General features: G+C 48.5%; 1 protein-coding gene across 2 annotated transcripts in view; it reads right to left on the reverse strand.

Moving 5' to 3' along the window:
* Positions 1-13,979, reverse strand: part of LOC139549574 (SH2B adapter protein 2-like) — a 45,388-nt gene that overhangs the window by 16,635 nt on the left and 14,774 nt on the right. For both annotated transcript variants that reach the window (XM_071360211.1, XM_071360210.1), the window contains exon 2: positions 3,733-4,687. In XM_071360211.1, coding sequence (XP_071216312.1) covers positions 3,733-4,656 — 924 coding nt within the window. In that variant the 5' untranslated portion in view covers positions 4,657-4,687. The remainder of the gene's footprint in view (positions 1-3,732; positions 4,688-13,979) is intronic.

The raw sequence follows: 13,979 nt of genomic DNA on the forward strand, positions 1-13,979 counted from the left end.
GAGGGGTGGCAGGTAACCTAGTGGTTAGAGGGGCGGCAGGTAACCTAGTGGTTAGAGGGGCGGCAGGTAGCCTAGTGGTTAGAGGGGTGGCAGGTAACCTAGTGGTTAGAGGGGAGGTAGGTAACCTAGTGGTTAGAGGAGGCAGGTAGTCTAGTGGTTAGAGGGGTGGCAGGTAGCCTAGTGGTTAGAGGGGTGGCAGGTAGCCTAGTGGTTAGAGGGGTGGCAGGTAGCCTAGTGGTTAGAGGGGCGGCAGGTAGCCTAGTGGTTAGAGGGGCGGCAGGTAGCCTAGTGGTTAGAGGGGCGGCAGGTAGCCTAGTGGTTAGAGGGGCGGCAGGTAGGCTAGTGGTTAGAGTGTTGGGCCAGTAACCGAAGTGTTGCTAGATCGAATCCCCGAGCTGACAAGGTAAAAAATCATCTGTGGTTCTGCGCCTGAACAAGGCAGTTAACCCACTGTTCCCCGGTAGGTCGTCATTGTAAAATAATAATTTGTTCTTAACGGACTTGCCTAGTTAAATAATGTTTTTTTTATACAAATAAAACAGGCCCTGATAACTGTAGTGAAGCAGTCACTTCTGAGTTTCTGTTGAGACATGCACGTCTTTTAGGGAACACATAATCATTAGTCTGTTGAGACACGCAGGTCTTTTAGGGAACACATGATCATTAGTCTGTTGAGACACGCAGGTCTTTTAGGGAACACAACAAGAAGAGACAGTCAGTTTCAGGATTGTTGCACGGCAACTTCTACTTAATAGCAAAAAAATGCGTTTGGAGAAAGTTCCAGAAGAAACAACCCATCATGTCATCATATTCCATATCCTCATTTCCTCTTTCAGAAGTATTTCCTGTCATAATAACGAACCAGAATATTATCCATACATAACTAATCCCTCTACGTCGGGTGTCCCTTCATGCTGGTACTGGGGCCCCTAGCACTACACACCTGATTTGAGTAATTACCTCATCATCGAACCTTAGCAACTAGGTCTGAATCGCTCATCAGCTGTGTAGTTGCTAGGGGCAAAAACCTAAATGTGCACCACTTTGGGTCCCCAGGGACCAGGATGAAGAACCGCTGCTCGCTGTCATATCGAATCTATCCGTATAGAATTTATCATCCATGGAAATCCCTCTATATGACTACATCCCCTCATATCTCTCCCCTTAAAGCCATGGAAATCCCTCTATATGACTACATCCCCTCATATCTCTCCCCATAAAGCCATGGAAATCCCTCTATATGACTACATCCCCTCATATCTCTCCCCTTAAAGCCATGGAAATCCCTCTATATGACTACATCCCCTCATATCTCTCCCCTTAAAGCCATGGAAATCCCTCTATATGACTACATCCCCTCATATCTCTCCCCATAAAGCCATGGAAATCCCTCTATATGACTACATCCCCTCATATCTCTCCCCTTAAAGCCTTGGAAATCCCTCTATATGACTACATCCCCTCATATCCCTCCCCATAAAGCCATGGAAATCCCTCTATATGACTACATCCCCTCATATCTCTCCCCTTAAAGCCATGGAAATCCCTCTATATGACTACATCCCCTCATATCTCTCCCCATAAAGCCATGGAAATCCCTCTATATGACTACATCCCCTCATATCTCTCCCCATAAAGCCATGGAAATCCCTCTATATGACTACATCCCCTCATATCTCTCCCTATAAAGCCATGGAAATCCCTCTATATGACTACATCCCCTCATATCTCTCCCCATAAAGCCATGGAAATCCCTCTATATGACTACATCCCCTCATATCTCTCCCCTTAAAGCCATGGAAATCCCTATATATGACTACATCCCTTCATATCTCTCCCCATAAAGCCATGGAAATCCCTCTATATGACTACATCCCCTGATATCTCTCCCCTTAAAGCCATGGAAATCCCTCTATATGACAACATCCCCTCATATCTCTCCCCATAAAGCCATGGAAATCCCTATATATGACTACATCCCCTCATATCTCTCCCCTTAAAGCCATGGAAATCCCTCTATATAAATACATCCCCTCATATCTCTCCCCATAAAGCCATGGAAATCCCTATATATGACTACATCCCCTCATATCTCTCCCCTTAAAGCCATGGAAATCCCTCTATATAAATACATCCCCTCATATCTCTCCCCTTAAAGCCATGGAAATCCCTCTATATGACTACATCCCCTCATATCTCTCCCCTTAAAGCCATGGAAATCCCTCTATATGACTACATCCCCTCATATCTCTCCCCTTAAAGCCATGGAAATCCCTCTATATGACTACATCCCCTCATATCTCTCCCCTTAAAGCCATGGAAATCCCTCTATATGACTACATCCCCTCATATCTCTCCCCTTAAAGTCATGGAAATCCCTCTATATGACTACATCCCCTCATATCTCTCCCCATAAAGCCATGGAAATCCCTCTATATGACTACATCCCCTCATATCTCTCCCCATAAAGCCATGGAAATCCCTCTATATGACAACATCCCCTCATATCTCTCCCCATAAAGCCATGGAAATCCCTCTATATGACTACATCCCCTCATATCTCTCCCCATAAAGCCATGGAAATCCCTCTATATGACTACATCCCCTCATATCTCTCCCCTTAAAGCCATGGAAATCCCTCTATATGCCAATGGCTTTCCTCAGTCAGCCCCCTCTCTCCCTCCCAAGCTGCCTGATGCATGATTTGAGGTCCTTCAGAAAGTCCTCCCTCCCTCCCTCCCTCCCTCCCTCCCTCCCTCCCTCCCTCCACACCCACCTCCCGACCCCATCCCTCCCTCCCTCCCTCCCTCTCCCTCCACACCCACCTCCCGACCCCATCTCTCCCTCCCTCCCTCCCTCCCTCCACACCCACCTCCCGACCCCCTCCCTCTCCCTCCACACCCTCCCTCCCTCCCTCCACACCCACCTCCCGACCCCCTCCCTCCCTCCACACCCACCTCCTGACCCCCTCCCTCCCTCCCTCCACACCCACCTCCCTCCCTCCCTCCACACCCACCTCCCGACCCCCTCCCTCCCTCCCTCCACACCCACCTCCCTCCCTCCCTCCACACCCACCTCCCGACCCCACCTCTCCCTCCCTCTCCCTCCCTCCACACCCACCTCCCGACCCCACCTCTCCCTCCCTCCCTCCCTCTCCCTCCACACCCACCTCCCGACCCCCTCCCTCCCTCCCTCTCCCTCCCTCCACACCCACCTCCCGACCCCACCTCTCCCTCCCTCCCTCCCTCTCCCTCCACACCCACCTCCCGACCCCCTCCCTCCCTCCCTCTCCCTCCCTCCACACCCACCTCCCTCCCTCCACACCCACCTCCCGACCCCATCTCTCCCTCCCTCCCTCCCTCCCTCCACACCCACCTCCCGACCCCCTCCCTCCCTCCCTCCACACCCACCTCCCGACCCCCTCCCTCCTTGGGGCCCTCTGGTATCAAGGCAGAGATAGTCAGTTGCACAGCTTCAGTCTTATTTTGTCACCTTTAGGTCAGAGCCAGTGATCATAGACATCAGACTGTTTCATGTGTGTGTTCATGTGTGTTTTTATGTGTGTGTGTGTGTGTGTGTGTGTGTGTGTGTGTGTGTGTGTGTGTGTGTGTGTGTGTGTGTGTGTGTGTGTGTGTGTGTGTGTGTGTGTGTGTGTGTGTGTGTGTGTGCGTGTGTGCGCGTGTGAGCGTGCGTGCGTGCGTGCGTGTCCACGTCCATATACTGTAACTCTACCTTGGGTGGCACATAGAACTCCAACAGGAACTTGTCACCCCCTTCGTCCCTCCTGGTCTTCCTCAGCAGTAACCTACACTTCTGCCACTGAGGCACCCCTATACAGTTAGTATCATCAGCTACCATGTAACGCAGAGCTCCCTCTCTCTGTATCTCCAGCAGCTCAGCCTTGTGCCCCTGAGACCCCCTGGGAAGACGCAGTCTCTGGGACCATCTCTCCCCCCCTGGCTCCCCTCCTCCTCCGGCCCGTCTGACCCATCCGGACCCTCCGACAGGGTCTGGTTCAGGGGAAGAGCGGCGGTGCCAGATCTCTTTCACCCCGTCCACCACACACAGACTCATGTTCCTCAGAGAGAATCCCTTTTTGAAGCGGGCCTTGGGGTGTCCCACTGACACGTCCTCTGAGCTGCGTGACTGGCCCAGAGCAGAGGGCTTGTGGGCGGGCTGAGGGGTGCGCGAGGTGGCCATTGCCATGGAGGAGGAACTTCCTATCCCTTCTACTCCTAAACCTCCACTGTCCATACTGTCCAGGGACTCGCTGGAGGCACCGGCTTCCTTGCGCCGCTGATAGAGGTCGTTGTGTCCGTAGGGCAAAAGGCAGCCCTGGATGCCCAGGAAGGGAACAATGCTGTATTTGGGGGGAGCGTTGGAGTCGTCGTCCCCCGGCAAGAGCGAGGCCTGGTGGTCCTTGGCCTGTGTGACAGCAGCAGAGAAACACTCCAGGAAGTGTCTGGCGAAGTGCTGCGAGAAGCTGCTGTCGGCGCCCGGGGAGTCGTAGCACGGGTTCTCCGTCAGGAAGCGGCGGAACTTATGGGCGAAGTCGGAGGCGGAGGCGCGGGCATGGAGCTCGCAGAACTCTCGCCAGTCCGGCAGCGGGCATGAGGAGGAGAACTCCGGGCTGCCGGGCACCGCCGCACCGTTCATCACTGGGCCATGCCAACCCGCCTGGGAGAGGCTGAGAGAAGGACAGAAAGAAAGAGAGAGAGAGAGACATGTTAGAGAGAGTGTGGGGGTTCTTTCATCACCAAGCCCTGCCAACATACTGCGTGTGTGTGTGTGTGTGTGTGTGTGTGTGTGTGTGTGTGTGTGTGTGTGTGTGTGTGTGTGTGTGTGTGTGTGTGTGTGTGTGTGTGTGTGTGTGTGTGTGTGTGTGTGTGTGTGTGTGTGTGTGTGTGTGTCACCAATAGCAAGGAAGGAGGCATTACAGTGAGAATGTGTGGATCCTAGGATTTACAAGGACAGTGCCAACAGAATAACAGTCCCTGTGTGGGAAAGCGTGTCGTGTGAACAACAGAAGATGTGGGACTGAAACAAGACTTCTGAGGCTGGGAGATTGTGAGCGTGTTTGTCATTTCCCAAAATAGAGGCAACAGCCCAGGTCCTTCTCTCTCTGTGGAAGAACGATCTCTCCACACAGCCCCGGTCCTCCTCTCTCTGTGGAAGAACGATCTCTCCACACAGCCCAGGTCCTTCTCTCTCTGTGGAAGAACGATCTCTCCACACAGCCCCGGTCCCTCTCTCTCTGTGGAAGAACGATCTCCCCACACAGCCCCGGTCCCTCTCTCTCTGTGGAAGAACGATCTCTCCACACAGCCCCTGTCCTTCTCTCTCTGTGGAAGAACGATCTCTCCACACAGCCCAGGTCCTTCTCTCTCTGTGGAAGAACGATCTCTCCACACAGCCCCGGTCCTTCTCTCTCTGTGGAAGAACGATCTCTCCACACAGCCCTGCTACACTGACATACATCATAATCCAGTGGTGGAAAGTATTTAAATACAAATATTTTAAAGTACTACTTAAGTTGTTTTTTGGTGTATCTGTACTTTACTTTACTATTTATATTTTTTGACAACTTTAACTTCACTACATTCCTAAAGAAAAGAATGTACTTTTTACTCCATACATTTTCCTTGACACCTAAAAGTACTCGTTACATTTTGAACGCTAAGCAGGACAAGAAAATGGTCCAATTCACACGCTTATCAAGAGAACATCCCTGGTCATCCCTACTGCCTCTGATCTGGAGGACTCACTAAACAGAGAACATCCCTGGTCATCCCTACTGCCTCTGATCTGGAGGACTCACTAAACAGAGAACATCCCTGGTCATCCCTACTGCCTCTGATCTGGAGGACTCACTAAACAGAGAACATCCCTGGTCATCTACTGCCTCTGATCTGGAGGACTCACTAAACAGAGAACATCCCTGGTCATCCCTACTGCCTCTGATCTGGAGGACTCACTAAACAGAGAACATCCCTGGTCATCCCTACTGCCTCTGATCTGGAGGACTCACTAAACAGAGAACATCCCTGGTCATCTACTGCCTCTGATCTGGAGGACTCACTAAACAGAGAACATCCCTGGTCATCCCTACTGCCTCTGATCTGGAGGACTCACTAAACAGAGAACATCCCTGGTCATCTACTGCCTCTGATCTGGAGGACTCACTAAACAGAGAACATCCCTGGTCATCCCTACTGCCTCTGATCTGGAGGACTCACTAAACAGAGAACATCCCTGGTCATCCCTACTGCCTCTGATCTGGAGGACTCATTAAACAGAGAACATCCCTGGTCATCTACTGTCTCTGATCTGGAGGACTCACTAAACAGAGAACATCCCTGGTCATCCCTACTGCCTCTGATCTGGAGGACTCACTAAACAGAGAACATCCCTGGTCATCCCTACTGCCTCTGATCTGGAGGACTCACTAAACAGAGAACATCCCTGGTCATCTACTGCCTCTGATCTGGAGGACTCACTAAACAGAGAACATCCCTGGTCATCCCTACTGTCTCTGATCTGGAGGACTCACTAAACAGAGAACATCCCTGGTCATCCCTACTGCCTCTGATCTGGCGGACTCACGAAACCAACATGCTTTGTTTGTAAATTATGTTGGAATGTTGAACTGTGACCCTGGCTGTCCGTAAATTTAAAAAACAAAATGGTGCCGTCTGGTTTGCTTAATATAAGGACTAAAAAATAATTCATACTTTTACTTTTAGTTTTGATACTTAAGTATATTTGAGTAATTACTTTTACTGTTGATACTTAAATATATTTAAAACCAAATACTTTTAGACTTATACTCAAGTAGTATTTTATACTGGATAACTTTCACTTTTACTTGAGTCATTTTCTATTAAGGTATCTTTACTTTTACTCAAGTATGAGTTTTGGGTACTTTTTCCACCACTGTCACAATCACAGGGCTCATACAAGCTGACATCATCTGCTGTAAAGAGGTAATTGACCGTGGACATGACTAAAGCCAGACGGAATCTGGAGAAAATTATTTCCTTTTTAAATCATTTTTTATCCTGCTGTGTTCATCGAATCAAAAATAAATCTGTTTCCGTTTGGTAGCAGTGTTTAGTTTGGAATTCTACAGATAGTATGACTTTAAGCACAGATACATGTTTGTTCATCAGAATTTATATAAAATAACATTTAGAAAGAACTATCCATTTATCAGCTAGAAATCTATAATTACAGTAATGTTCCTCCTGAGTTCGACCTCCCTCTATTTCCTCCTGAGTTCGACCTCCCTCTATTTCCTCCTGAGTTCGACCTCCCTCTATTTCCTCCTGAGTTCTACCTCCCTCTATTTCCTCCTGAGTTCTACCTCCCTCTATTTCCTCCTGAGTTCTACCTCCCTCTATTTCCTCCTGAGTTCTACCTCCCTCTATTTCCTCCCGAGTTCTACCTCCCTCTATTTCCTCCTGAGTTCTACCTCCCTCTATTTCCTCCTGAGTTCTACCTCCCTCTATTTCCTCCTGAGTTCGACCTCCCTCTATTTTCTCCTGAGTTCTACCTCCCTCTATTTTCTCCTGAGTTCTACCTCCCTCTATTTCCTCCTGAGTTCTACCTCCCTCTATTTCCTCCTGAGTTCAACCTCCCTCTATTTCCTCCTGAGTTCTACCTCCCTCTATTTCCTCCTGAGTTCTACCTCCCTCTATTTTCTCCTGAGTTCTACCTCCCTCTATTTCCTCCTGAGTTCTACCTCCCTCTATTTCCTCCTGAGTTCTACCTCCCTCTATTTCCTCCTGAGTTCAACCTCCCTCTATTTCCTCCTGAGTTCGACCTCCCTCTATTTCCTCCTGAGTTCTACCTCCCTCTATTTCCTCCTGAGTTCTACCTCCCTCTATTTCCTCCTGAGTTCAACCTCCCTCTATTTCCTCCTGAGTTCGACCTCCCTCTATTTCCTCCTGAGTTCGACCTCCCTCTATTTCCTCCTGAGTTCTACCTCCCTCTATTTCCTCCTGAGTTCTCCCTGCCCCGTGCCAGGCCCAGGCTGTGCTGAACCACATCGGATCACAAACCCATCTCTCTCCATCTCTCCAGGTAGCCTAGCGGTTAAGCCCGTTTGGGCCAGTAACCGGAAGGTTCAAATCCCCGAGCCAACTAGGTGAAAAAAATCTGTCGATGTGCCCTTTGAGCAAGAGGCCCACAAAGCTAATTGATCTGAATAAGAGTGTCTGCTAAATGAGTAAAATGTAAACTCTCTCTGTCTCTCTCTCTGTAGTTTGTTAAGCGGAGAAAAACCCCATCACACTCCATTACAGCTGCCAAAGTGTCATCTCAATCCTCTAGCCCAGTGGTTCCCAAACTTTTTATAGTCCCGTACCCCTTCAAACATTCAACCTTCAGCTGTACCCCCTCTAGCACCAGGGTCAACGTACTCTCAAATGTAGTTTTTTTGCCATCATTGTAAGCCTGCCACACACACACTATACGATACATTTATTAAACATAAGAATGAGTGTTTGTCACAACCCGGCTCGTGGGAAAAGACAAAGAGCTCTTATAGGACCAGGGCACAAATAATAATATAATAATAATCAATCATTTTGCTTTTTATTTAACCATCTCACATATAAAACATTTTTTGTAGTAGTGAATAACTCACCACAGGTTAATGAGAAGGGTGTGCTGGAAAGGAGGCACATAACTCTGCAATGTTGGGTTGTATTGGAGAGAGTCTCTGTCTTAAATCATTTTCCACACACAGTCTGTGCCTGTATTTAGTTTTCATGCTAGTGAGGGCCGGGAATCCTCTCTCACATAGGTACCTGTTTGCAAAGGGCATCAGTGTCTTAACAGTGTGATTTGCCAAGGCAGGATACTCTGAGCGCAGCCCAATCCAGAAATCTGGCAGTGGCTTCTGATTAAATTAAATTTTCACAGAACCGCTTGTTGCAACTTCGATGAGGCTCTCTTGTTCAGATATCGGTAAGGGGACTGGAGGCAGGGCATGAAAGGGATAACAAATCCAGTTCATGTCGTCCGTTTAGGGAAAGTACCTGCATAATTGCATGGAAGTTGATGCAAAGAGTCAATATTTGCAGTGTTGACCCTTCTTTTTCAAGACCTCTGCAATCTGCCCTGGCATGCTGTCAATTAACTTCTGGGCCACATCCTGACTGATGGCAGCCCATTCTTGCATAATCAATGCTTGGAGTTTGTCCGAATTTGTGGGTTTTTGTTTGTCCACCCGCCTCTTGAGGATTGACCACAAGTTCTCAATGGGATTAAGGTCTGGGGAGTTTCCTGGCCATGGACCCAAAATATCTATGTTTTGTTCCCCAACCCACTTAGTTATCACTTTTGCCTTATGGCAAGGTGCTCCATCATGCTGGAAAAGGCATTGTTCGTCACCAAACTGTTCCTGGATGGTTGGGAGAAGTTGCTCTCGGAGGATGTGTTGGTACCATTCTTTATTCATGGCTGTGTTCTTAGGCAAAATGGTGAGTGAGCCCACTCCCTTGGCTGAGAAGCAACCCCACACATGAATGGTCTCAGGATGCTTTACTGTTGGCATGACACAGGACTGATGGTAGCGCTCACCTTGTCTTCTCCGGACAAGCTTTTTTCCGGATGCCCCAAACAATCGGAAAGGGGATTCATCAGAGAAAATGACTTTACCGCAGTCCTCAGCAGTCCAATCCCTGTACCTTTTGCAGAATTTCAGTCTGTCCCTGATGTTTTTCCTGGAGAGAAGTGGCTTCTTTGCTGCCCTTCTTGACACCAGGCCATCCTCCAAAAGTCTTTGCCTCACTGTGCGTGCAGATGCACTCACACCTGCCTGCTGCCATTCCTGAGCAGGCTCTGTACTGGTGGTGCCCCGATCCCGCAGCTGAATCAACTTTAGGAGACAGTACTGGCGCTTGCTGGACTTTCTTCACAACAATTGAACCGCTCTCCTTGAAGTTCTTGATGATCCGATAAATGGTTGATTTAGGTGAAATCTTACTGGCAGCAATATCCTTGCCTGTGAAGCCCTTTTTGTGCAAAGCAATGATGACGGCACGTGTTTCCTTGCAGGTAACCATGATTGACAGAGGAAGAACAATGATTCCAAGCACCACCCTCCTTTTGAAGCTTCCAGTCTGTTATTCGAACTCAATCAGCATGACAGAGTGATCTCCAGCCTTGTCCTCGTCAACAAGAGAATCACTGACATGATGTCAGCTGGTCCTTTTGTGGCATGGCTGAAATGCATTGGAAATGTTTTTTGGGGATTCAGTTAATTTGCATGGCAAAGAGGGACTTTGCAATTAATTGCAATTCATCTGATCACTCTTCATAACATTCTGGAGTATATGCAACTTGCCATCATACAAACTGAGACAGCAGACTTTGTGAAAATTAATATTTGTGTCATTCTCAAAACTTTTGGCCACGACTGTAGTGTCCAAAACGTCTTTCAAGCTGTCAGGAATTCCCTTGGCAGAGAGAGCCTCTCGGTGGATGCTGCAGTTTACCCAAGTGGCGTCGGGAGCAACTGCTTGCACGCACGTTACCACTCCACTATGTCTCCCTGTCATGAATCTTGTGCCATCAGTACAGATACCAACACATCTTGACCACCAAAGTCCATTTGATGTCCCAAAGCTGTCCAGTACTCTGCTCTTTACTGAGGGCCCTCTATGTAGACTGCAGGCGGAGGTCTTTACTGAGGGCCCTCTATGTAGACTGCAGGCGGAGGTCTTTACTGAGGGCCCTCTATGTAGACTGCAGGCGGAGGTCTTTACTGAGGGCCCTCTATGTAGACTGCAGGTGGCGATTTTGACCCACTGGTTTTGGGGTCATTTTGTTATTAATTAAGTGCTGCTTGTAATTTGTGTTGGATTTGAGCAGTCCTGATTTCTCAACCCACAGAAAGTTACACTTACAATCCAGGTGAAGAGAAGAACTATAGACACACACAGTTCCACACCATCATCTCCTCAACTGTCTGTGCAGGCAGCTTTTGTCATTTTCAAAAACAGAATCTTGTCACACAGGTTTAGTGCACACCTCTCCTCCTCTGATTGGAACTAATTCCTGAAACAAGTCTACAGTTCTGTGCCCAAGCTCTCTCTCTCTCTCTCTCTCTCTCTCTCTCTCTCTCTCTCTCTCTCTCTCTCTCTCTCTCTCTCTCTCTCTCTCTCTCTCTCTCTCTCTCTCTCTCTCTCTCTCTCTCTCTCTCTCTCTCTCTCTCTCTCTCTCTCTCTCTCTCTCTCTCTCTCTCTCTCTCTCTCTCTCTCTCTCTCTCTCTCTCTCTCTCTCTCTCTCTCTCGACCCTCCTCCTCAATGCCCTGTTCTCTCTCCTCTTCCTCTCCCCTCCTCTCCTCCTCCTCCTCTCCTCACTGAAGCCCTGTGGTAGAGATCCAACTGAGCTGGATTAAATCAGATCACAAGAAGGACCTAGACTGAGCCCAGGGAAGGATAAGGAGACAAACTCCGAGTACATACAGCTGTTGGAGGGAGCATCCATCTATCACCTTATTTCAAGATGTAAAAACATGTTTGTGATGCCGCCCGAGATAAAACCACATCTAGAGGAATGTCAGAGGATGTGGAGGGAAGGAGGAGGGGGGGTAGGAGGAGAGGAGGGAGATGAGAGAGAGGAGGGGGGTAGGAGGAGAGGAGGGAGATGAGAGAGGGGGGTAGGAAGAGAGGATCACAAATGAAAATCAGAAGACAGATTCATGTTGAGTGAAATCCCTCTGATCTCTTTGTCTGCTTCTCCTTCTCGCTCTCCTCTCTCTACTCCTCTCTACTCATCTCCCCTCCTCCTCTCATCTCCCTCCTCTCCTCTCTCTACTCCTCTCTACTCATCTCCCCTCCTCCTCTCTACACCTCCCCTCTCTACCCCTCCTCCTTTCTACTCTCCTCTTTCAACTCCTCCGCTTCTCTCTCTACTCCTCCTCTCTCTACCCCTCCTCCTTTCTACTCCTCTCCTCTTTCAACTCCTCCGCTTCTCTCTCCCCTCCTCTCTCTACCCCTCCTCCTCTCTCTACTCCTCCTCCTCTCTACTCCTCTCTCTACTCCTCTCTCTACTCCTCTCTCTACTCCTCCTCCTCTCTACTCCTCCTCTCTACCCCTCCTCCTCTCCTCATACCTCTCTCTCTCTCTCTCTCTCTCTCTCTCTCTCTCTACCCCTCCTCCTCTCCTCCTCCTCTCTACCCCTCCGTCTCTCCTTCTCTCCTCTCTACCCCTCCTCCTCTCCTCATACCTCTCTCTCTCTCTCTCTCTCTCTCTCTCTCTCTCTCTCATCCAAGTACATACAGCTGTTGGAGGGAGCATCCATCTACTACCCTCTTTCAAGATGTAAAAACATGTTTGTGATGCCGCCCGAGATAAAACCACATCTAGAGGAATGTCAGAGGATGTGGAGGGAAGGAGGAGGGGGGTAGGAGGAGGAGAGGAGGGAGATGAGAGGAGGAGAGAGAAAGGGAGGTAGGAGAAGAGGAGGGTGATGAGAGGATGAGAGAGAGGTGGAGGTAGGAGGAGAGGAGGGAGATGAGAGGAGGAGAGAGAGAGGGAGGTAGGAGGAGAGGAGGGAGATGAGAGGAGGAGACAGATTCATGTTAAGTGAAATCCCTCTGAAGGGAGGTCATCTCTACATCATGTACTGAAGGATGTGTGGCAGAAGTTGAAGAACATTCCCGGTTCACGGCTGGTTGGACAGTTGGACAGGAGAGGTGAATGATAAGCACTGGGTTAACGTCTACACTCTTCCCACCGGAGATTAGACTGTATCTTGAACCAGCAGCCAGGACAGAAATACTCTTATTGAAGTATCAGCCACAGCAGGCAAGGTTACGCCTGACTAAGAGGTTTCAGTGAATGAGACTCTCGCCCACGCACACACACATATACACACACACACACACAAACACAGGCACATAAAGACGCATACGCACACGCACAGCTGAGTGAGAGAGGCCTCCCACCCAGTGACAAGATCAATAGTAAACACGGAGAGTTAACTAATGTTCTCTGAATCACTAGTGTCTGTTTCAATTCAACAAAAAATGTAATCCTGACTTAATGTTCAGCATTAAACCAGTCTAATAGAGACATTGCAGTGTAACTCCCTACGTAACCACTATGTAATTCATTATATAATCTAGCCAGCAGTGTAGGTCCAGCAAAACACGTAGGTGGGCCAGAATGTGGGCCCTCAAATCATCATTACATTATCATAAAAGCCTACCCTATATCCCTACTGTAAAGACATGATCATCATTACATTATCATAAAAGCCTACCCTATATCCCTACTGTAAAGACATGATCATCATTACATTATCATAAAAGCCTACCCTATACCCCTACTGTAATCAATCACACACCCTCAACCCTCCAGCATGTGATTTCACTTTACAGACCAACTAGTCTTGTAGATTTATGTAAATCCAGGACTCACATAGACCCACACATAATAATCCATAAGCCTATAGTTAACAGACTATGAGACTAGAACATAATGTCCTAATGCAGGGCGTTCAGAAAGTATTCAGACCCCTTGACTTTTTACACATTTTGTTACGTTACAGCCTTTTTCTAAAATTTAGGAAATTCTTTTTTTTTGGGGGGGGGGGAGTTTCTCCCATTCTTCTCTGCAGATCCTCTCAAGTTCTGTCAGGTTGGATGGGGAGCGTCGCTGCACAGCTATTGTCAGGTCTCTCCAGAGATGTTCTATCGGGTTCAAGTCCGGGCTCTGGCTGGGCCACTCAAGGACATTCAGAGACTTGTCCCAAAGCCACTCCTGCATTGTCTTGGCTGTGTGCTTAGGATTTTTTTCCATCCTCTGTCAACATTGACTTCAATACAAAACCTAGGAAGTTCATGGTTCTCAACCCCTTCCATAGACTTACACAGTAATCATGATGACTTCAAAAATTAAGGAGAGGCAACAGAGAGAAAGAGAGAGCTAGCTATATTTTGTTTTTCACATTCACGTACTTAGCT

The sequence above is a fragment of the Salvelinus alpinus genome, chromosome 22 (genome assembly GCF_045679555.1).
Source record: "Salvelinus alpinus chromosome 22, SLU_Salpinus.1, whole genome shotgun sequence".
In the NCBI taxonomy this organism is placed as follows: Eukaryota; Metazoa; Chordata; class Actinopteri; order Salmoniformes; family Salmonidae; genus Salvelinus; species Salvelinus alpinus.